The 25,014-nt window shown below is 41.5% G+C and overlaps 1 protein-coding gene across 3 annotated transcripts in view; it reads left to right on the plus strand.

Moving 5' to 3' along the window:
• The window catches only part of galnt17 (polypeptide N-acetylgalactosaminyltransferase 17), a 63,928-nt gene extending 45,108 nt beyond the window's left edge, over window positions 1–18,820 (plus strand). For 2 of the 3 annotated variants that reach the window (XM_007908466.2, XM_042338805.1), the window contains 6 exons: window positions 2,928–3,045; window positions 8,510–8,695; window positions 9,055–9,192; window positions 9,875–9,970; window positions 17,223–17,390; window positions 17,751–18,820. In XM_007908466.2, coding sequence (XP_007906657.1) covers window positions 2,928–3,045; window positions 8,510–8,695; window positions 9,055–9,192; window positions 9,875–9,970; window positions 17,223–17,390; window positions 17,751–17,894 — 850 coding nt within the window. In that variant the 3' untranslated portion in view covers window positions 17,895–18,820. Of the gene's footprint in view, window positions 1–2,927; window positions 3,046–8,509; window positions 8,696–9,054; window positions 9,193–9,874; window positions 9,971–14,095; window positions 14,287–17,222; window positions 17,391–17,750 lie in introns of those variants that run through there. The other variant, XM_042338806.1, reaches the window with a different exon arrangement.
• Window positions 18,821–25,014: the final 6,194 nt, after the last annotated feature.

Raw genomic sequence — 25,014 nt, forward strand, 5'->3', positions numbered from 1 at the left:
AAAAACAGTTCGAGAACATTAGCTTGTCAAGGCAAACTACTGTGAGACGTGTCGAGGATATCTCTGAGAACCTCTATCTCCAGTTAAAAAATAAAGTAAGCAATTTTGTATGTTTTTCACTGGCAATCAATGAGAGTTGTGATGATAAAGACACAACCCAGATGATGATTTTTATTCGAGGTATCATAAACATTTTGAGCTCACAGAAGAATTGGCATCAATGCAGTCATGTAAAAACTCGACGACTGGTGAAGACTTTTTGGAGGCAATAAATAAGTGTATCTTAAAATTAGGAGTGAAGTAGAAAAAAATTGGTGAATGTGACCACCGATGGAAGCCCAAATCTGACAGGCAAAAATATAGGGTTACTGAAAAGAATTCAAGATCAAGTCAAAGAAACAAATCCAGAACGGAATATTGTTTTTCTACACTGCATTATCCACCAAGAGGTCCTCTGTAAGAGTGTTCTAAAACTAAGCAATGTCGTGGATACAGCTATGAAAGTGGTCAACTACATTCGACCAAGAGGATTGAACCACAGGCAATTTGTAACTGCTTGAAAAATTGGAATTCGAACAGACGGATGTTCTGTATCACACCAATGTAAAATGGCTTAGCTTAGGAAAGGTCTTGAAAAGAGTGTGGGAACTGAGAACAGAGATTGATTTATTTTTGAACATGAAACAAAAAGATTCGGATTTCCCACAGCTGAATGATGCGAATTGGCTCTCTGATTTCCCATTTGCCATTGATATTGTGGACCACGTAAATGAACTGAATTCAAAACTGCAACGGAAGGGGACATTTGTGTACGATTTATATTGCAGTGTCAACTCATTTATGACAAACTTATTTCTTTTATCGCGTCAGATAGAAAAAAGGCAGTTCGCCCACTTTCCAACTTTGCAGCAGATTATTGTTTGCGATCAAAGCCTTAAAAAGTAGACTTCGTCACTACTTGATTTAAATGCCAATTTTCTCTCCGATTCCAGGATTTCAATTTGATCGAAAATGCCCTGTCTTTGGTCTCTTCACCTTTCTCATTTCTCATTTGATGTTGACAAAGCCCCATTTGACCTCCAACTCGAGCTTATTGACCTGCAATATGATCCATTGCTTGCGGAGCAATTTGGATCAGTGCCGCTTCCCAGTTTTTACGCCTCTCTTAATGAATATACCTTTCCAAAAATAAAGGCTGATGCCCGGAGGATGCTTGTGCCGTTTGGATCAACATGCATATGCAAGGAGACATTTTCTGTGATGAAATTTAATAAATCAAAACAAAGATCTGTGATGATTGATGACCACCTTGCAGCAGTACTCCGCATTGCAACAACGGAGACGATGCCTGACTTCAATTGTCTGGTTAATGCACATCAGCGCTTTCATTCTTCCCATTAAGTGAGCTTCTCACATTCTCATCAATATGTGAGTAAATAGTGTATAAATGTCTGTTCAATGGGTTGTTTTTACTTAACCTAATTTTAATGAATGTCAATTATATAGACTTTATTTTATGTATGTATAAGTGTAAGACTTGATTTTGAGCTATTATTAAGCATTGGCATCTATTAAGTGTGTGCCCCACGAATCTTACCAAAACTCATGAAGTGGCCCGCCAGCCAAAATAATTGCCCACTCCTGTCATAGAGGTATAAAATTTTAAATGGAATTGAAAAAGTATTCTTGGATGTATCATGACAACAGAACAAGAAGATATAGGTTTAGAGTTGTAAAGGTCAATTTTAGGACAGACACCAGGAAGCTTTTCTTTGTGTGGAGGGTAATCAATGACTGGAACAAAAAGGTGGTAGAGGCCAGGACATTGGACTTATTTAAAAAGCAGCTTGATTTAGTGATGGGGGGACCGTAGGGTTTGTGAGGTTGGATGGGCCGAAGGGTCTTTTTCATCCAGACCAATTTTGTGATCTTGTAGATTACCCAACTGAGACAGCTGATACAAAACAGAGAATGAAGTGTATTTGGCAATTGCATAATTTCCTGAGTTTGTTTACAGAAGGCTTTAGAAAAATATCTTTGTCTAAATCAGTAGCACTGGTACTAATTTTATGAGAATACCCTTGTCTAAACTGTCCCCATTAAACCTCATTTTAAAAATTATTCCCTTTGGTCAAAGTGATAATTTCTCCAGATGAGCTGTTGCCAAAGGAAACAAACCTTGTGCAGCTATCTGTGTTATATATACATTATGCTTCAGAGATGTTCATAACACAATTGTAGATATTCCAGGGCTGCTCTGTGAATGTCATTCTAACTGGAAAATGGTAACAATAGAGCTTTGTAAATGAAGTGCCATCAATACTGCACTATTATCTTTGTCAAATTAGCTTTGGGGAAATCCACTGATTTTTTTGAGCTCTCCATAAGGAATGAATTAATCTGTTGCACACTAGAGTGCCCAAATCTTCAGAGTGCAAAGCCTCATCCATATCCTGATTACTGTTTTATTTACACTGGATTTAACAGTTAAATGAAGACTTGCTATAATTATTATACTTTTTACTGCAAAATATTACATTGTCAAAAATGTAATCTTAAACCCATTTGAGCTTTGAGATCTCCCCTTGACTATACTCCCCTCCCCTTATGGTGGAGAGAGCATAGAATTGGGGATTAAGGTCAGCAATTGTTCTGTTCATAATTCTTCTTTTCTGAAGGATTAACAGTGCTGATTTCCTTTCTGGTCTGTTTGGTTGAGAGTAATTATAAATAGTTACTATACAAAAGAAAATCAGTACTGGAAAAACAAATCTACCAAATATTACTAAAGTCAAAGGAAGGATCATTTCTCAAGGATCTTGGGGACACCTAGTGTGAAGGGAACTTCCGCTTCAAAGTCTTTTGCTTTTTGAATACAGTGGGATTTTCTGTAATTGATGAATAGGTGCATTGCTTTCTTTTTTCAGGACTCCAGCCATGATTGGATGCTCCTTTGTGGTGAATAGATTATTCTTTGGTGAGATCGGGCTGCTGGACCCTGGAATGGATGTTTATGGTGGAGAGAACATAGAATTGGGGATTAAGGTCAGTCATTGTTCTGTTCATAATTCTTCTGTTCTGAAGGATTAAATAGTGCTGCTTTCTTTTATGGTCTGTTTGGTTGAGGGTAATTATAAGTTAGCCCATTCATTCCCATCTCCTTTGAAATTTATTCACTGTAGGATGATAATAAGTCAGTAACACAGTGGCCCACATTTTCCAGTAGAATGTGAATACTTTGTTTTTCATTTTGTTGCACATTTGATAGTGATTCACTGCCAAAGGTCCATAGGCCAGGTAGCAGGAACAAGACCTTCAATTATTGACAGAAAGAAGACTTCGATAGGAATTCTTCCATCTGTCAAATTAGGATTACCCAAATTAGGATGGCCTGACTGTCCCCTCCACACACAGCAATAGAAATATCCACTCTTCACATAAAACCACCACCAAACTAGAGGCTGACATTCTATGGTTGGTAATATTGGTGTGTGAGCTCCTTGGGAATAATTCTGAGTATAATCCTAGAGGATACTGAGGGCACATCAATCCAGATCCAGCCCTGTACCTCCCCAGGGCAGAGCCTTCAGGACCTTAACGGTGAAGAAGTTCCTGTATTTCCTGGTCTTCATTCTTGATCAGCTGTTACAGCTTTATAGCTCACTGGATATTTTGCTTCTTCCTTTCCCAACAGCTCCAAAGTTCAGTAGATCTGTCCCCTGCCCGACCTGCCCCACCATTGGTGGTCAGGCCTTCAGCGTCTCTGCCCCAACCCTCTGGAACTCCATCCCACATTCCCTTCTCCTTGCTCACTTCCTTGCCTTCTTCAAGGTATGCCTCAAGAGTTTCCTCTTCGACCGTGCCTTCGGCCACCCTCCCCGCCCTCCACCCTCCCTGATCCCAACCCAATCCCTCCCCCAGCTCGGGTCTAATCCCTGACTGTTCAGCACCTTGGGATGTCCTTCTCATGTGAAAGGCGCTTTACAAGTTTAATTTTGTATTGTACTTTGTATTGTATCCTTTGGATCATGGAGCAGAGGAGAGAGAAGAGTCTGCATGCCCTGTCTCTCCCTATATCGCGCCTTAATTTTCTGCACATTGTTGCCTTCACTAAAGGTATTGAGAAACATGAAATCCTGAAGATGTTTGAAAAGACAATACATTATACAGACACTAATGATGGTGACCATTCAGTGCCGCTATTTGAAGATATTGGACTTTGGAAGATTCTATTCCGATGTTCAGATAAAAAATAAATTAGTATCAGACCTCACAAATTAAAATTTCGCTCTGTATTATAAGCATTTGTTAATGGCCTGGAGTTTTCCTTTCCAAGAGTAACAGTTCATTAACAGTTATTAAAACATTAAAGCGCTGTGTGGTTAGCAAGAAAGCAATATCGCTGCTTGGCATAGGCTACAAAAATAATCTTTGGTTAACATGGCTGCCTACTTCTCAGTCTCCTTCCTGTCCCTGTAGGAATGGTGAAACATTCAATTCACATTCAGCACTGACCATCAGACTGATCAACCATCCAGAGCAAATAATAAAGTCACTCACTCTGCTTTCATCACTTCATAAACATTTGCATCAAATGGCTCTTCATTGTCTGCCATCTATCTGTTATTTGGATTGTGTCTGCAAAGTGAATACAGTGCTGAATTGTTCATCCAGTCCCTTGATCTCTAATTCAGAATAATGTCATTAACTTCCACGGCACATTGAGAGCTCCCCTGTTCAGCTCACTGAATAGCCCTGTGCACTTGACTTCTCTGATTGGCATTCTGTTCAAGTGGGCCACTTGTAAATCTAATCCTTGCAGTTAGCATTCTGTGAAGACTGTGGCTGTGCCATCAGGTAATTGTGAATGTCTTGCGTTTCATCGGTTATTGGTGGGGCCATCAAAAGGTGGTTTCATGATGGATGGTGTGAGGAGAGGAGAGAGCTTAATGGAAGGAGATACTGTGAAGACAATTTCTCATGACCATGAATTAAAGGGACAGATGAATTAAATGAATTGTGGCCTCAATTCTTCCTTTGGTGCTCCAAATACCTCAGGTGGATTACTCCATTTCTCAAATAGACCCACTCCATTGCTCGGGCTGGGTTAGAATAAACTGATGCAAGTCTGATGAGGAGAGATTGGCAGTCATTCATTTTCAGTTTTTCAATGCGTTTGTAAGATATATATTTTTCTTTAGCCTTATGGTGATCCTGTGGTGAGTAAAGTACTTGTGAGATCTATAGTTTCACATCATCGCTGCTCCATAAGCTTCAATAGGACAATAGGACAATCAAGAAACCACGTTCAGTCTCTCTGTATTGTTTGTATGCTGTGGGGAACTAGAATTGTCAAGACTTACAGGTGTTATTGTGCACATGTATTGCAATTCAATCCGTAACTCTCCATTTCAGTAATTCCAGCCACTTCCATTTTATGTGAAGAAAGATGAAACATGTTGACGAGTCAGTAACTAGTTACACAAATTGAAAAGCGTTACCAAAAAAAGAGGGAGAAGTTTAGAAGAATTTTTAGGGAATGGGAATCCACAGAGCTGGCACTTCAAGTACCAAGTGGCTTTTAATTCTACTATTCCAGGAACATTGTTAATAAAGATTAGCCTTTGAAAAATATCATGCCCATCATTAACACTCTAGTTTGTGATGGTGGAAATATATTGCCTTCACAAATGCATTTGACATTTTGGAACCAGACCAATCTTCTCAGAGCTGCGGCTGTGTGTGTGAGTAAAAGTCATCATTCAGAACTATGTAAGGTAGATTTGTTCATCAAGTATGCATGGCTTTTCCTTCCTGGAGTAATGTACCATTTACACCAATCACTTTGTTGCTGCTGAGCTTAATGGTGACAAATATGGTTGTCGGTTTGCCTTTAAGGAACTGCTCAGTGTAGTCCTGAATGGAGTGGACCACTTTGCCTTTTTTCAATCGGGTGTCTATCAAAAGAGATCAAATTGACTGTGATCAGTTTAAGTAGCAGCTTAACTAGGTGGGGGTCATGAAGTTAAGAACCTTTCAGAAGCAGAAGGAGGAACCATTACTCCTATGATTCTAGGTATAATGTTAAAAAATGTCAGTAGGGTTCAGTGGTAGCACTCTCGGTTCTGATTCAGAAAGTTGTGAGTTAAAGCCCCACGACAGGTCTTTGTCATTGTCTTGGCTGACACTCTTGCACAATTCTGGTAGAATGTGCGTGAATGGGGTTCTAAAGCTATACCATTTGAACTGTTTCACTGCTCTGCTGTGCACTGTAAATACAAGTTCTATGTGAAGGTTTTGTGTTTCAAGCTGCACAAAAACATTTTCATTGTAAACACCACAGCCAACTCATATTTCTGCCACTATCTTTCATTCCTCTATATGGGTAATTCAAACCTGCAAATCCAGTGCCAATTATATATTTGTTTATACTCTGAACACTTATGAGAAAGTTAGCTTAAAAGATAAAATCTTAGGTAGCCAGTAACTACCCGTTTTTCAATTCAGTCTTCATTTGGAAGTCAGTTTCTTTTTAAGAACTAAGGAAAACCAGTTTGAAATTAAGATTGAATTTAAGAATTTTCCACAAGCTAAGAATAAATAGTATTTTAGTTCTTTGAGATCCAGACAGTGATAAAAGCTAGATGTAGCAAGTGTCACTGCAAGAGATACCTGCAGTTTGATTCAGAAAGCACGAAGTTACTTTTGCGGACTGTTTAAACATCTGACAACCTGTCAGCCTTCCTTTAAAAAGACCGAAGGGAGTGCTCTTGAAGTCTGTGAGCTTCTGAACGTTCTATTGGAACATCAACACCTCTGGAAATTTACTACAGGTAAAGATGTTTATCAGGTGTCAATACAGAGACACTGTAGCTGAAGTCTGGTGTGTAATAAAAGTCCTTTCATTTCCAGCAAAGGACATTAATCACAAGAGCTGGTCAACATTTTTATGGTCTACATCATTCAACTCTGTGATATGCCATTGCAGAGTGGAATTTAATGCATATCTGTGCAGTCATGTGCCATGTGAGCTTCATTGTTAGTCTGTGCTAGGATGCTGTACAGTTTGGAATCGGGCAGCTGAATCCATTATGTTCCCAGAGAGAGAAAGATGCAACGTTGAATGACAAGACATTGTTCAGTCTACATGGTTTCAGTGTAAGAGAATTTTCTTAATGTCTGCAGGAATTGTGGCACATATAAATCACTAGCATTAGAGAGTGTTTGCTCTGAGTTTGTAATGGAACTTCCATAGATTGCCATATATATGGCTAAAAGTGAACTTAGGGTCTCTTATTTAGTGAAGTGGTTTCTCCTAAATTCTCTAAAAGAGAACCATTTCACTAAAAGAGAACTTAGGAGGAACTACATCACCCAGAGGGACGGACATTTTGGAACTTGCTGCCTAAAGCAGTGGTTGAAACACTGGTTGGGCCGAGTGGCCAGTTTCTGTGCTGTAAATTCTTTCTTTGTAACACTGGTACACTGATAACTAAAACTAGCGAACATTTTGGAAATCTGTAAAATGTTAAGATATAGCAATATGCCCCCGTCTCCATAACACATCTGTTAACACGAGGTTAGGATTGTGCCCATGTCCTTCCATCTGAGATTTATCACATTTGAAAAGATGACTCCAAGCTCCAATCTGTAGGTCTGATTGTAAGAGGTTCAAGTGAATCCAGAATACAGTAAAACTTGCATAAGTCTTACCTTTATAAATCATATACAAGTTATCCTGTAACTCAGAATTTGCGTAAGTCATATTAAATGTGATCCTGATTGATACGGCTTATGTGACTTGTACTGTACCAACAACAACAAATTAACAAATTACATTTGTGTAGCGCCTTTCATGTCAGGAGGATGTCCCAGGGCGCTGGACAGTCAGGGATTTACACCCGAGCAAACTATCCGGATCACTATCAAATCATCTTAAATGCCCAGGGTCCACCAAGCAATGAATAATTCACTTTGCTGGAGCTGATGCTGCACTGGTGCAGTCAAAACCTGTTTAATCAGCGGGTTGTGGGAATGCATTCCACCCAACGGGAGTTGCTTTGTTTGAGTTCCATTTTCAGAGTAAACAAGGTGCTTTGCAAACTCCTGTGACTTACCCGAGAGCTCCCTCTGCTGCTATGTTTAGCTGTTTACGTGTTCCAGCTTGCTCACCTCTTTCAAGCCTAGGACAGTTCTTCCTGAGATACTATTATAATCTAATATTAGCAGTGACACCTCTGTATACTCTGATATTCAGTCAATATAGAGTCAATTCAGTTTACAGTATATCCTGTGAAGCGCTTTGAGACATCTCAAAGGCGCTATATCAAACACAAGGATTATTAACAGTGACACCTCAACGTAGTCTGGTATGAGCAGTGACACCTTTGTATAGCCTGTGATTAGCAAAGAGCATCTCTGTATACTATGTGGTGGCATCACTTCTAAGCCTTGCACAAACTATAGAAAGTAACTGTTCTGTCTGTCTGACTCTCACTTGCTGTTTCAGGTCTGGCTGTGTGGTGGAAGTATGGAGGTGCTGCCCTGCTCCAGAGTGGCTCATATTGAACGCATGAAAAAGCCCTACAATAGCGATATTGGGTTCTACACCAAGAGAAATGCACTGCGTGTGGCTGAAGTCTGGATGGATGATTACAAATCTCATGTTTACATCGCATGGAATATTCCTATGGATGTAAGTGGGGACTTTGAAAGAGTGGAGTATGAAGAGTGCTAAATTTCTGGATTAATAATGAATTACACTGAATGCTTGACTTGCTGTATAATTAGAACACCATCAAAGGTTTAATGATGAGAAGAAAGCAGCAATCTGCCAAACCTGTGATTTTGAGTCATTAACTTACTCTATTCTCAATAAGAAATATAATAAGAAATATTGAATCCCAAAACATTTAATGTGCTGAAGAATATACTTTAGAAATTCAATACTTAGACATTTCTTATTAAGAAATCTGTTAAGAAATACCAAAACTTAAAGAACTTTCTTTCTGCTGAAAACAGTAATTAAAGGTATAAAACCTGTTTCACTTCCAGAATCCAGGGATTGACATTGGGGATATTTCTGAGAGAGTACTATTGCGAAAACATCTCAATTGCAAAAGTTTCCAGTGGTACTTGGACAATGTGTATCCAGAGATGAGGAGATTCAACAACACTGTGGCCTATGGGGAGGTAGAACACTTTCAACTGAACAATTTTATGTGATTCCCAATGTCTTCCTTTCACCTTGTCATCCCATCCTACTCAGAACAGAATCTGAGACCCTACATTTCTCACGTTCTTATTTCTCACGATCATTATTAAAATTTAACATCATTCAACAACAACTTTCATTTATACAGCACACTTCTTGCCACGTAGCATCCCGCAGTACTTCACAATAGCGGAGTCTGATCCCAAGCCAAGGGAGAGGGAGCGGGGAGGTGCCCGTACGCACGATCAAAAATGAAGGTCTTTAGGCAGGATTTGAAGGGGGGGAGGGGGGAAAATGAATATCAGAATTTTGGAATATGAGTTTTAATTTGTAAACTGGCCTTCATAAGAATTGGCTTCCACTGAGTGTGAGCTGCAGTGATAATGAGTGTTGGCAGGGGATTGGACTTTGGTCATCATTACAGTCACTTGACACGAGTATGTGGAGACGCTTTGCATGCTCAGGATGCACACTGCTTTGGTCAGGCCATATCTGGAGTTTCTGATCACCATGACATAAGCCCAGATCCTTGAGGCAATGCAGAGAAAAGTTGAGAATGATGCAAGAGCTATGAGCAATGATAAGCAAGCACTTCAGCCTTAAAAAGTATGACTCAGAGGAGACCTTATATAAGGTACTAATTTTGTGTTGCTTTAACAGGTTCGTAACAATAAGGCTAAAGATTTCTGCTTAGATCAGGGCCCATCAGAGAACCACACAGCCATTCTGTATCCTTGTCATGGGATGGTTCCCCAGGTAGGTGATGCACGTGCTCTGATCCTGTTTTACCTTCACCCAATTAAAGCTAATTTGTAGGGGATTTTCACGAAAGTATTTAAATAAATAAAGTTGCTATAATAATTTTTTTTCATTTAATATAGTAACATATATATAACTTATATATAGTAACTTTACCCTCCACCCACCCAGACCCCAACCCCCAGCTCAAATCCGTAACTTTGTCTGTCCAGCGTCTTGGGATGTCCTCCTGATGTGAAAGGCGCTTTACAAATGTAATTTTGTTGTTGTTGTTGTTGTTATCATGTCGTCAAGAGATCTCAAAAGTGTTTCATGGGATTTTTTCTGCGGAGTGTAATGACTGCTATTTATAGACAAACACTAACAAATGATAGATTGTTATAATACAGGCTATCAATTCTACATAATTAGGTTTAGAGTACTGATGGAAAGGGACAAGGAGCAACCAAAGGTGAAGATACTCAACTGGAAGAAGACTAATTTCAGTGAGTTAAAAAGGGACCTAGCCAAAGTGGACTGGAAAGAAAGACTGGCAGGTAAAACAGCTAACAAGCAATGGGAAGCCTTCAAGGAGGAGATAGTTCGCGGACAGAACAAATACATTCCCACAAAGGGGAAAGTAGGGCATCCAAACCTCCCTGGATGAATGAGGAAATTGGGTTTAAAATAAAATAGAAAAATGAGGCTTATGATAATGTCAGGTCCAAAATACAGAAGATAATCAAATAGAAGATAGAAAGTACAGAGAAGTGAAAAGGGAAATAAGAGAGGCCAAAAGATTGTATGAGAAAAGATTAGTGGGTAACATACAAGGGAACCCTAAGGTATTTTGTAAGCATATACAGAATAAAAGGTAGGGTGGGTCCAATTGGGGACCAAAGAGGAAATCTTCTTATCGAGGCAGAGGGTATGGCTGACGTACTGAATGTGTATTTTGCATCTGTCTTCACAAAAGAAGAGGATGCAGCCAATGCCACAGTATTGGAGGAGAGGGGAGAGAAATTGGATAAGATAAGAATAAATTGAGAGGAGGTACTAAAAAGGTTGATAGTGCTCAAGGTAGATAAGTCACCCGGTCTGGATGGGATGCATCCTAGGTTACTGAGGGAAGTAAGGGTGGAAATAACGGAGGTTCCGGCCACAATCTGTCAATCCTCCTTGGACACCGGGTGGTGCCAGAGGACTGGAGGTCTGCAAATGTTACTCCCCTGTACAAAAAGGGGCAGAAGGATAAACCTGGGAGCTACAGGCCAGTCAGCCTAACGTCAGTAGTGGGGAAACTTCTAGAGACTATAATCCGGGAAAAATATAGGTTATTAAAGGACAGTCAACACGGATTTGTTAAAAGGAAATCGTGTTTAACAAACTTGATAGAGTTTTTTGATGAAGTAACGGAGAGGGTGGATGGAGATAGTGCAGTTGATGTCGTTTATATGGATTTTCAAAAGGCGTTTGACAAAGTGCCACATAAGAGACTTGTAAGCAAAATAGAAGCCCCCGGTATTAAAGGGACAGGGACAGCGGATACAGGACTGTCTGGAAGACAGAAAGCAGAGAGTGGTGGTGAACGGTTGTTGTTCTGACTGGAGGGAAGTGTGCAGTGGTGTCCCACAGGGGTCGGTATTGGGGCCATTGCTGTTTGTGATCTATATAAATGACCTGGACTTGGGTATAGGGAGCACAATTTCCAAGTTTGCAGACGATACTAAGCGAGGAAAAGGAGTAACCAGTGAGGAGGATAGGAGCAGACAGCAAGGGGACATAGACAGACTGGTCAAATGGGCAGACACGTGGCAGATGGAGTTTAATGTGGAGAAATGTGAAGTGATGATTTTGGGAGGAAGAATGAGGAGAGGCAATATAAGCTGATGGTACAATCTTAAAGGGGGTGAAGGGACAGAGAGACCTGAGGGTTCATATAGTAAATCTTGAAGGAGGCCGGACAGGAAGATAAAGCTGTTAAAAAAGCGTCCGGCAATCGAGGCTTTATAAATAGGGGCATAGAATACACAAGTCAGGAAGTTATGATGAACCTTTATATAAAACACTGGTTAGGCCTCAGCGAGAGACTGTGTTCAGTTCTGGGCCCCACACTTTAGGAAGGATGTCAAGGCATTGGAGAGGGTGTGAAGGAGATTGACCAGAATGGTACCAGGAATGAGGGACTTCAGTGATCAGGAGAGGTAGAGAAGCTCGGATTATTCTCCTTGGAGCAGAGAAGGTTAAGAGGAGACTTAATAGATTTTTTCAAAATTACAAGGGATTGGATAGGGTGAACAGGAGAAACTATTCCCACTGGCGGGTGGGTTGGTAACCCGAGGACACCGATTTAAAATAGTTGTTGAAAGAAACAGAGGGGAGGGGAGGAGAAATGTTTTCACACTGCGAGTTGTTGGGATCTGAAATGCATTGCCTGAAAGGCTGGTGGAAGCCAATTCGATAATAACTTTTAAGAGAGAAGTAGATAATTATTTGGGGAGGACAAGTTTGCAAGAGCGCGGGTGAGTGGGATTGATATGGATGGATCTTTTCAAAGTGCTGGCAGAGACACCTATTCTAATTCCATCCTGCTGCTTGCTTTCATACTTTTAATGTACTGCCTTTTCAAGTATCTATCAATTTATGGACTGTCTCAACACCATTTCTCTCTTGACTCCCCTAATCTTTACCTATTTCTATATAGTCTTGTACTCAATCTAATGATACTGAATGTTCAAACTGGTTGTTATCATCACCATAATAGTTATAATCCTTGTATTTGATATAGCGCCATATCACGTCTTTGAGGCATCTCAAAGTGCTTCAGTGAATATACTGTAAAGTGAATTGACTGTATATTTTGTGGGCAGAACACGGCAGCCAATTGCGCACAGCAGTGTCCACAAACAGTTGTGGATTGAGTGACCCAATTTTTTTTGGAAGGGATTATTACCCCTAGAAAAGCAATCCGACTAAGAACCGGGTTCTTCCCTGCTGCTAGGTAAACAGAGGTGTGTGGAGCTAGGAAATTTGCCCAATGTTTTGCGCTGCCCTGGAATTGAACCAAGATCCTCTCGCTTGCAAGGCAAGTGCTCTAACCACTGAGCTACAGAACTGCGCAATTGTTATAGAAATGATCTGAGTCAGCCTGGGTCAGGAATAATACTTATTGTTGTTTGATTTATCTCGCCGGCACGTTCAGCAAATCAAACATTACCTTTAGGGAGCACTTTAATGTGCTTTGATTCAAAACATGGAATTTTATTGGCTTTGTAATTTTAAAAAAAGTGTTACTTTAATAGTGTTACTAATTAATTTCAATAATGGTTCAAATTAGGCACATGTCAGGTGGTGAGTTTGCTGGCATATGCACACAGGCCTTTACTATATGCATGTTTTTTCTGTGTTTTATGTGAAGGCTCGATTTTGAGGTAAGTGACTAGAAAATCAGCCCATTCGATAAACTCCACAGCTAAAATAGAACTGCTATGACTCAGCCTAATTAAAGCTGCTGAGTAAATACTGCTGGGAGTTAATTTAAAATTAAATGAAGATCAATTAGAATGTGGTGTCATTGATACTGTGGAGGATTGTTTGGAATATTAATAGATTATGTGCCCCAGGAAATATTTTTTCTTGTTAAGCCGAGTATGATTTTCTGTACCTGACAGACTTCTCCCTGCTTAAGAAATAATTCATTTGAATAAAAAAATTATTGATCACTGTGTCATGCATTGCACAGAAATTTCAGAGAGTATAATAGATGGAATTGATGAATATGATAGATGAAATTCTAGAGGTATGAAAAGGAACTATGTTAGGATGCAAAGCTAAACTGATAATGGGTTAAATGTTTTTAAAGCAATTTAGGTTCAGGTCCAAGTCCAGTCTCCAGCGTACTTCCTGGGTTGTGGAATGTAAGGGGAGAGGAAACTCCATGAGACAACAACACAGAAACATTTTCCTCATCTTTACCTTATTTTAGTGTCTATTTAGCAAGTTTCTGTTTGGTTGGGTGAAGACCAATGTGCTGAACTGGGTAACGACCCATTCTATATTACTTCTTTACATGGTTTAATTTGAACCATACATTTTAACAAAAGATTCATTATTGGGTGCTTTTAAAACAATGCTATTTTTCAGGAGTCGTATTTCTTGTTGAGAGGAACATTTATGTGCACAACAATAAATCCAGTCTGTTGAAGGAGCAGTGGAATTAACTTTAAGGCCAGAGGCGAGTAATTGTGTTTTTAATCATGTCGTTGATTCCCACGCAAAGTATCACATCTTAATAGGATCCAGGAACAAGATACGAATTTGCCGTTTTACTGGAGTGCAATATAACTAACGCGGGATAATTGGCAATTGATGTGTAAAGATTCTCATGTCAAAATAATTTGTTTTTGTGAACCTGAGGCAATGGCAACGAAATCTTTACTTGTTCTGCGATGTTGCCAACTTTGCTGCTAAAGGCAATGACTTGTACTGGGCTGCAGTTTGACAGCAAAGATCAGGGGTTTCCAAAAAAACCATCTGAATCCACCCTTCAATGCCAAGAGCAAACAACGTGAAGATGTAAACGGAGTAAGATCTTAGACATAGAGAATTAAACAAAGACACCAGAAATTGAAGTAAATTTGTGCACAGTAACAGCAAACAGCAATAAAGTGAGTAACCAAATAAGATGGAGGCTTGTTGGCCACGACACTGGGAGCAACTCCTCTTTTCCAATAGTGTCATAGGGTCATTAATATCCATCTGAACAGTCAGATGAAACCTCCAGTTTACCTTTTATAGTTTCTATATTAATAGTAGTTATTTAATAGTTATTTAAATATTAATTTAAATTTCATCACTGTTGGGAACAGCTGGAGAGATAGATTGTCTCTAATATTTTGTGGGTAATAAAATAAATTATTGTGAATATTGAAACAATCAATATTGATGTTGATTAACCTACAGGAGTCCTGTAGCGTATTGGTTAGAGCACTTGCCTCGCAAGTAAGAGGACCCAAGTTTAATTCCCGGGCAGGGCGAAACCTTAGGCGAGTATTCTGACTCCACACTCCTCTGTTTACCTAGCATTAAGTACGTTGTTAGTCGATTGGTGGATCATTTTTCTGGGATAATAATCCCTTCAAATAAAAATATAGTAATAGTCCCTCAAAAATAATTTTGGCCATTGACTGCCGCGTTACACCCACAAAATACTCACTTTACAATATACTCTGTGAAGCGCTGTGAGACATCTCAATGACAAAGCGCTATATCGAATAATAATAATAAATGCAAAGATTATTATTATTGATTTATCCTTTGGAATGATATGAACTCTACCATTTGCTCCCTGGTAGATAGATGTTCAGGGACATTTCAGTGATTTATTTCATGGGTGACAGAAGAGTTAATTGTTGTATCTCAATTACAGTGAGGTAGCCAGGCAGCATCACCATCAATGGCAGCCTGTGACACACGCACACAACACAGAGGCAGCAGGAGGATTGAAACTTGAGAAGAGGTTTCTGTGATTGTATAATTTTGTTAGCAAACTAAGCAGTATGTTTTACAAGATCAATTCAATGAAGAAAAGCACTTCACACCATATGATCTCATGCTTCCAGAATACCCAAGCTCCCATCACTGCATCAATTTGTTTTGTAAATAAGAGCAGCATTCTGGCCTCAACCACCCTTCCTGGTGACCTGTAACTAATGTTGTTAATTATCCTCTGGGTTAAAATAAATACTTCTTGCTGCCTGTCCTGAAAGTGCCCCTCGGTACCCTGAACCTATTTATCTTGTTTGAAAGTAAAGAAAGTAGAGCGAGCGGCTGAGCTCCACTCTCATTCTCCCCTGGAGACGGATTGATATTCACATACAGAGAATTTTTCACCCAACCTCATGTCACTGGTATTCACAGCTCTGCTGTTCACCCTATCATCATAGAATTATAGAAATATACAGCACAGAAGGAGGCCATTTGGCCCATAGTGTCTGTGCCGGTCTTTGAAAGAGCTTCCAAATCAACCCCACGTCCCCGTGCTCTCCCCATAGCCCTGATCAACCCCACTCCCCCGCTCTCTCCCCATAGCCCTGCAAACGTGTCCTCCCCAAATAATTATCTACTCTCTTAAAAGTTGTTATCGAATCAAGTACCACCACCCTTTCAGGCCATGCATGCCAGTACCCTGGACTGTGTATATCTTTGAAACATCACATGCACAATAACCTGAGATTGCATTGACTTGTGGTGAGCTCTGCATCCCACACACTATTTCACTGATGGACAATCCAAAAGAAGAATCATTATCTAAAATCCATAATCTTTGTTAACAACTGTTCATGAGTTTCCAATGCATTTCTGGAACTTAACCCAATAATCATTAAGGGGGAGCATTTGTTACAATATAATGGCACTGTTTTTGCCAATCGATATGATACAGAAAGCTCTTTATGCTCTTTATTATCTTTGACATGTCTATCATATCTAGCACAACAGCCTGGGTTCAAAAGCTTTAATGATCATTTGACAGTAATGGAAGATTCCACAGGTGACAGATAATGTTGTTAGGAACTGGTGACTTGCAGACACATAACTAAGAAAGACATCAAACTTCACTCGATTGAATGGAATACCCAGTAATTCATGAAGGAATTAAATATTTAGCAACAAAAAAACCTATTGGGGTATATGACAGATAACATAGTGTGGGATTATTACTTATTTTATTTGGGGATAACCAGATGGGCCATTGCGATCTCTCCTGGTCATGTCCTGATCCTCTATCTCCACATTACTGAAATACTTTATTTGTGCATCAAGACTTGGTCATACAGTTAATCCGGCTTGTGCACAGTTCACAGTGGATGTGAGTTTACACCAAAATTGGGTTTAGAACAGATAGCTCCAGAAGGGAGCTAACAGCAGCCCGGGCATAATTAGCAGAATAGCTGCTGTGCTGTCAACTTTCTATGATTCCAGGACTTCTGTGGTTTTATTTACTTGACATTTGAAAACCTGAATACAACGCTGAATGTGGAATGCCCTCCAGTGGACATTCACAGGCATTGCATTGCAGAAAGAGTCGCGTCCACCACATTGGCTCTTGAGATGTTACAAATTCCATTCAGATGAAGGTCTTTCAGCCCATTTGATCTCCTCCTTCAAGAATACTCACCCTACAATGCTGCCTGCCATCACATTGACTGCATCATTCTATCCAGTTGGGAGAAAACAGCTTATTCAACGCAATCCTGTTCTTTGTTTGCAGCTGGTGAGATACACGAGGGAAGGGTACCTGTATCTCGGCCCACTGGGCTCCACAGTGCTGCTGCCAGATACGCGCTGTCTGGTGGACAACAGGAAGAGTCAATTTCCTCAGCTCGTTGACTGCGAAAAAGTGAAAAACATTCACCTGAAATCCTGGCGCTTTGTACAGGTCAGTGCTGCTTTTTATATGTTCTGTAAAAATAAGTTAACGAGTTGTAAAGGTAGTAACCAGCCCCATACAGTGGTGTTGGCTGAATAGCTGCCTGGTTGCCAGCATCAAGCATCATTTACACCACAGCTTATTCCTGTATTCAACATTAATGCCTCAGATGGAGTGCAACCTAAACATAAGCCAGTAACATAGTGGTAACCAGCTACTGTATAGATAAGCCCTGGATCGATGTGTCTCCTGCAAACAACTCATGCTTCTGCAATCAATCAATCAGTTCACCCAGGATCCTTGCAAATAGTTTGCAAACTCAAGTCATACTATCAGTAACAGTGACCGTTATCTGTTCTGTGTCTGCAGAATGGATCGATCCTGAACTTGGAAACGGGCCGTTGTTTGGAGGTGGAGACCGGCAGAAAAAGTGACTTTGGGTTGGAGCTTGTTTTGCGGCAGTGCTCTGGACAAAAATGGACAATCAGAAATGTCTTAAAACAAGCGGGATAGCGACGGGCCAGCATGATCCAGGGGGAATTATTTTTGCTCAGTAGACCGGTATCTTCAAAGGCTTGGGTGGGGGAGCATTCATCTGAACACTCACCGCCATCGGTTGAGGCACTCATGCCATTACAAGATGGATCGTGCAGTCAGCAGGGGTCACTTTTATCTTGTGATTTAAAAATAAATACCAATTTCTGAATATATATTATCAAACGGAGAAATCAGTTGACAAGTAGCGTTTTAAATTAAAAATTATATGTGTTATAATAAATGGAATCATACATATTGTGAAGTCTTTTGGTCCAAATGTAACCATGGGTACGTGGAGTTTATTAAATGAGGACCGCTAGTTGGTCTCTATCAATGTTACTCATTCCATTGCCATTCTTAGGTACAATATTTACTAACGGATGGTTTGGAGCTCATGCTGGAGATTCCAAACCTCATGCAATGTGTGTGTTCTCAGTCTGCATGAGACCACAGCTCATATATTGCCTTGAGCACCATGTGGTCATCCAGCTTGTTCTAACTCACAGACACTGGAGCCATCAGTGCACTGACTGGGGAGAGCAGTCTGCAGCAGAGAAGGTGTAGTTCAGAATGGGGTCTGAGGTACGCGATGAATGAGCTCTGCAGTAATGTATATCTGTCCCTCAGTGATATTGCCCAACAACATTTATCATCTAATGTGTGTGGACATGAAGGAGTTAATGCCGACTGATGAGACCTTGTCAAATCTTGTCACTGTTTACAATGAGCCTCTTACCAGCAAAGGGAATAACAACTATGGATAGAACAAACCTGAGGCTCAATAACAATCACCATCTAACTCAGCGTTGTTGGGAATCTGTTTGTATCAATATTGCAAATATGTGACTGTATATTGTGAATGTAAAATAAAAACGTGGCAGACACATTACAATGCTACCAAACCGCTGGATAGTACTGACTGATTAACTCATTGACAGGCAAAAGCACTTTGATGCCAATGTTCTAGAAGTGTGTGCCTAATTGAGGACAGTTGAACCTGACGTGGTTGAACTCAGAAGATATTCCTTTTTTTGTCATTGAACCAACTGATGACCAGCATTCCAAACTCACTAATGAGGACAAAGTAGGCCAGTCTTTCGTTTGTTCAGTGAGTTCAACTGGTTTTATTCAAATAATTATTCACATTGCTGTGGAAAATTGGCTGCCTCGTTTGCCTACAAATAATTAGGCACTAAACTTTATATAGGAGCTTTGAGACATCCTTCCAATGTGAAAGGCGCTATTCCAAATGAAATGATTATTATTATTATGCGTAAACAGATATGACAGTAATTCATGGGTTTTTTTTTAGCACTGAGCACAAGCAAGACCAGGAAGGGAGAAAATTGAGAGTGGGAGTTGGGGGGTGACAACCATATGCAATATTTTCCACGAATTCTTTATATTTTAAAAAAACAGAACAGAGAAAAGAATCAATTTAAATCAAGTCGTTGAACTAGTAATTCCTACAATCAGGTGTATTGTGCAGCGATCACAAAACCATTTGTTGTGTTAACAGCAATTGCTGATTTGTTCTCGCTACGTTTACACTGCATAAGATTAATCAGTCTCCTGCCAACCATCAAATTCATAGTGCCTTATCATGTCATAGAGACATCTCAAACCACTTTACAGAATATACTGAAAGTGAATTGACTGTATATTTTGTGGGTGAAACGCGGAGACCAATTGCACACAGCAGCGTCCCGCAAACAGTCATGGATTGAGTGACCAAATTATTATTTTTTGAAGGGATTATTACCCCCGGAAAAGTAATCTGCCAATCGAATAACAAGTTCCTACTTACTGCTGGATAAACTGAGGTGGTGGAGTATGGAAACTTGCCCAATGTTTCACCCCACCCAGGAATTGAACCTAAGTCCTCTTGCTTGTGAGGCGAGTTCTCCAGATACCATGGATGCTTGATAGTTACTTCACTATTGGTGTACATGCAGGAGACCCTCTCTAGCTTTTCAGAATAATTGTTTTTTGTGGAGATGTTGAAATTAATTTTGAAACAATCAATGTTCCTGATGATGAACCTGGTTTTGATCTATCCTCTGGGATGATATTAACATTTCAGTGATTTATTTCATGACTCACAGAACGGGTAATCAACATGTTACATCTCAATTACAATGAAGCAGCCAGGCAGAAAGTGCCATCAGGATCATCTTGATCCTGATCCTTAATCATCAGTGGCAGCCTGTGACACACACACACAGGTGCAGCACATCTGCACCATGACCCGCTCTGCCTTCCCCCACCTCCGCAACATAGCCCGACTTCGCCACTGCCTCACACCTCAGGCCGTCGAAACCCTCTCCCACGCATTCTTCACATCTAGGCTTGACTACGCCAACTCTCTTGTCGGCCTTTCCAACTCTTCCTTCCATAAGCTGCAGATCATCCAGAACTCTGCAGCTTGTGTCCTCTCCCGCACCAGTCTCCGTGATCCTAACACCCCCACCCTCGCTCGGCTCCACTGGCTCCCCATCCCCCAGAGGATAGAGTTCAAAATCCTCATCCTCGTCTTCACGGCCCTCCACGGCCTCGCCCCTCCCTGCCTCTGCAACCTGTTGACCCCATATCAAACTGTCCGCATTCTCCGCTCGGCTGGGTCTGGTCTGCTCCACATCCCATGCCCAGCCCACCCCTACCATCAGCAACCAGGCTTTCAGGTTTTCTGCCCCACCCTATAGAAAACCATCCCACGTCCTTCACCTTGCTCCCTCACCTCTTTCAAAGCGTGTCTTAAAACACTCCTCTTCAACCATGCCTTTGTCCACCCTCATCCCATGACTTCATGTCTGCGGATGATGTCGCCAAGAGGGAACATGTACAGGTTGAAGACGAGAGGACCAAGGACAGAGCCCTGAGGAGCATCGCACACGAGGATGCGGGGGCTGGAGGAGAAGCTGCTTGTCGAGACAATGGAGACGGTGTAAGAGATAGGATCTGATCCATTGAAGGACAGAACCATGAAGGTTGAGGTGAGAGGAGAGGCGGTGGAGGAGGATAGAGTGGTCGACAGTATTAAAGGCAGCAGAGAGGTCAAGGAGGACGAGGAGACATCTGGTCACAGATGGACAGAATGTCATTTGTCACTTTGACAATGTGCAATGGACAGCACAGAAACTTGATTGGGGGGGGTTTGTATAGAGAGTGGTGGGAGAAGAAGGAGCGAAGATGGGAAGCAAAGACACATTCAAGGATCTTGGAATGGAAAGAGAGGTTGGAGACGCGGCGGTAATTTGAGAGCAGGGATGGATCCAGGGAAGGTTTTTTGAGGATAGGGTCATTTCAAACAGCTGTTTTTAAAGGTTGGGAACGGTGCTATTGGACAAGAAGAGGTTGATGAGATTTGTGAGTAGAGGGGTGAAGAGGTGGAGCTGGGAGTAAGAGGAGCGATAGGGATGCTCGAGAGAGAGCAGGTGGTAGGTTTCTTTTGCGTTATAATGATGGTGACAGAGGAGGGGGAAACAAGTTCAAAGGTGTGGAGGGAGGGATGTGCAGGGCCTGGAGTGTGACGGGCAGATGGGGAGGGGTAGTGGTTGGGAGGGCAGAGGCGGCTGAGCGGATCCCCTCGATTTTGGACTCAAGGAAGTCCAGTGTCTCCTCGTAGTTGGAGGAAAGGATGGGCAAGGTGTGATAGCCAGTTGATGGTGGAGAAGAGGAGCCTGGGGTTGTCCTTGGCCTCCAAGATTCTCTTGGAGTAGAAGGACGATTTAGCAGAGGCAAAGGCGTAAGTTTTGATGTGGTCAAGCCAGGTCTGCCAGTGGACCGTTAAATTAGATTTGAGCCAGTGGCATTTGTGTCTTGAGGGAGCTGAGGTGGCTGGTGTTCCAACAATAACAATAACAACAAAATTACATTTGTAAATCGGGAGGACATCCCAAGGCGCTGAACAGTCAGGGATCAGGACCCGAGCATGGGGACAGGGTTGGGATGAGGGAGGTCAAAGGGTTAAGAGGACGGCTGAAGGCAGCAGTCAAAAAGAAGGGTCTTGAGTCGTGCCTTGAAAGAGGCAAGAGAGGGAGCAAGGCAAAGGGATTGTGAGATGGAGTTCCAAAGGGTGGGGACAGAGAGGCTGAAAGCCTGGCCACTGATGGCAGAGCGGGTCTAGCGGGAGACCTGGAGCAGGCCACAGGCTGCTGAACAGAGGGATAGGTTGATAGGGGGTCAGTAAATCAGAGATGTAGGAGGGATCAAGGCCATGGAGGGCCTTGAAAGTGAGGATGAAGATTTTGAATTCTATCTTCTGAGGGATGGGGAGCCAGTGGTTCCAGGCGAGGGTGGGGTAATGGGATCATGGAGCCTGGTATGCGAGAGAACACGAGCTGCAGAGTTCTGGATGATCTGCAGCTTGTGGAGGGAAGAGTTGGGGAGGCCGACAAGGAGGGAGTTTCTGTAGTCGAGCCTTAAGGTGACAAATGCATGTATGAGGGGTTCAGCAGCCTGAGGGGTGAGGCAGTGGCGGAGGCGGGTAATGTTGCAGAGGTGGGGGAAGGCAGAGTAGGAAGTGGCATGGATATGGGGGAGAAAGAACAGTTGAGAGTTGACCAAGACGCCCAGATTCCTGACTGGCTTGGTGAGGTGGATGGCGATGCTGCCAGTGCCTGAGGTGCGGAGGCTCTGTTGCGAGCCAATAAGGACAGCCTCAGTCTTGCTGACATTCAGTTGTAGAAAGTTGGCTCTCATCCAGGATTTGATGTCTGACACAGTCTATCAGGACATCAGTTGTTCTGGAATTGAGGGCAGAGGCAGAGAAGTAGAGTTCGGTAGAAGAGGATAGAGTGTTTGACAGTGTCAAAGGCAGCAAAGAGCTTGAAGAGGACAAGGATAGAATGTCATTAGTGACTTTGACCAGGGCTGTTCCCTGCTGTGGGCAGCACGGAAACCCGATTAGAAGGGTTCAGAGAGAGAATGGAGGGAGAGGAACGAATGCAGCTGGGACTCGACGACTCATTTCAGGGCCTTGGAGAGGAATGGGAGGTTGGAGAAGGGTGACAGCTGGAAAGTAGTGATGGGTTCATGGAAGGTTTTTTGAGGATGAGGGTGATGACGTTGTTGGAAGTGCGTCATTCAGATGAAAGATTAAACTATGTCTGAGTTTCTCTCTCCCAGTGCCCTGGCCAACAATCCCTTGGATAAAATTGCTCATTCACTCCATGGGTGTTTGTGGGACTATCAAAGGCTCCATTAAATTTGAAACGAAAAGTGCTTTTTCCACTTCCTCTATCGGTGAAACTATCAAACCATGTCTGATATGATGTGCAACTGCCCACTTTGACTTTGTTCAAAGGTGAAAGAACATTTGGATTTGTTTGGAAGCTTCTGGATTGTACACTGCTGTGGGTTGCACTCCCTTTGAAAGTGAGAGACCTGAGCTCAATTCCAGGCAGAGGGCGAAACCTTGGGCAAGTTTCCTCACTCCATACACCTAATAATAATCCCTCCAAAACCAAAAACAATAATTAAATTGGTCATTTTCAATCTACGACTGTTTGTGGGACATTGCTGTGCGCAATTGGCTGCCGCATTCGCCCACAAATATACAGTCAATTCGATTTACAGTGTGTTCTGTGAAGCGCTTTGGGACGTCCTCCCGACGTGAAAAGCGCTATATCAAATGCAAGGATTATTATTATTATTATTATTATGACAGCTGTTTTTAGAGGGCTTCAGCTTCATTAGCAAAGTACACCCCTGAACAATTATCACCTGAACAATTGGATACTTTACTCATTAAACTTAGTGTAGTTATTGGGATATGGATTGCCCATCAAGCAAGGTGCTAAGCAGAGTCCATTTGCGATTTCAAGAGAGAAAGTAGATGGTTTATGAAAGTTAGAGGTTTGAAATGTGGATAGGCCAGAGCAGTGGGATTGAAAATACCGTTTGCTCTGAAAGCCAGTGCAGATTCAATGGGTTGAATGGCCTCCTTCTGCACTCTACCTTTCTGTGATTCTATTATATCATTTTGGGAACATTGCAGAGTTGGAGAGTTCAGAAAAGAGCAACAAGGATAGACGTAGACTGCAGGATGCTGCTGCTTGCTGATGCCCTGCTTGCTAGAGCATTCAGTCATTTGTTACTGAATTGGGAAGGAAATGGTATTTTGCTGGTTTTGTTTATTGACGATTGTCCATTCAGCAGAATGTCACAACCCCCGTCTGTCTCCTGCTCATGGCAGCCGTGCAAATAACTGAACTTGTCCCCTGTGTTTGGCTTTATTACTCACTCATATTCCTATCTGGTAAATTAGTTGTCACTAGGAATAAGCAATCCATTAACCCTGGAGCAAGATGCTGAAATTTAACCGAGAATATCTTTAACTCTTATCAAATAAATATGTACAGCCACTTAGTTATTATTTCAGGCACCATAAATTTGTGCCAGCAGTCTTGGAGGTGAGCGTGCAGTATTATTCCAAAGTGCTGCATTGTGTCCACCCCTAATTAAAGTTAGTATTGTGTAATGTTATTAGCATGGGAACATAGGTCTTAATCATATTGGCCACTGCAAGGGAAAGCGTTAAAAACTTGGTTTAGTGAAAGACTAGAATAGCTACAGGCTACTAGAATATCTATGACGTCTGTTGTGTAAGTTCTCTTCCTGCTGCCACTGTTATATGTACTTCTCCACCTGACCTTTCTCACCTCCTCTGCTGAACGCACTGACTCACGCCTCTGATACTTACCCAAGTGTAACGATCCTGGATGTGTTGGTCAAGAAAGATTGTTTAAAATGGGTGTGAGGTGTGAGATAAATCACAGCCAAGTCCAACCATGACCTCGCCAGATGTCCACACAATCTGATACATAGGAGAGACTGATTGAGTAAATGATAATTACATACCAGACCCGGCTGCTCAACCTAACAATACACTTCATTTGGACACCAGTTCTTCTTAAAAACTGCAGAAAACCGGTTTCCAATTTAACACTAAATGCAAGAATTTTCTACAACCTTAAATTTTAAGATAAAGGGTCTCACCATCTAAGACTAATATCATTTGGGGCTTCGGGTACCTAATCTGATGCTAGTATTTATTGGAAAAATAAAATAATGTTACACTTGGGTTGTAACTTCA

Source organism: Callorhinchus milii, unplaced genomic scaffold, assembly GCF_018977255.1.
Source record: "Callorhinchus milii isolate IMCB2004 unplaced genomic scaffold, IMCB_Cmil_1.0 Scaffold10, whole genome shotgun sequence".
Lineage (NCBI taxonomy): Eukaryota > Metazoa > Chordata > Chondrichthyes > Chimaeriformes > Callorhinchidae > Callorhinchus > Callorhinchus milii.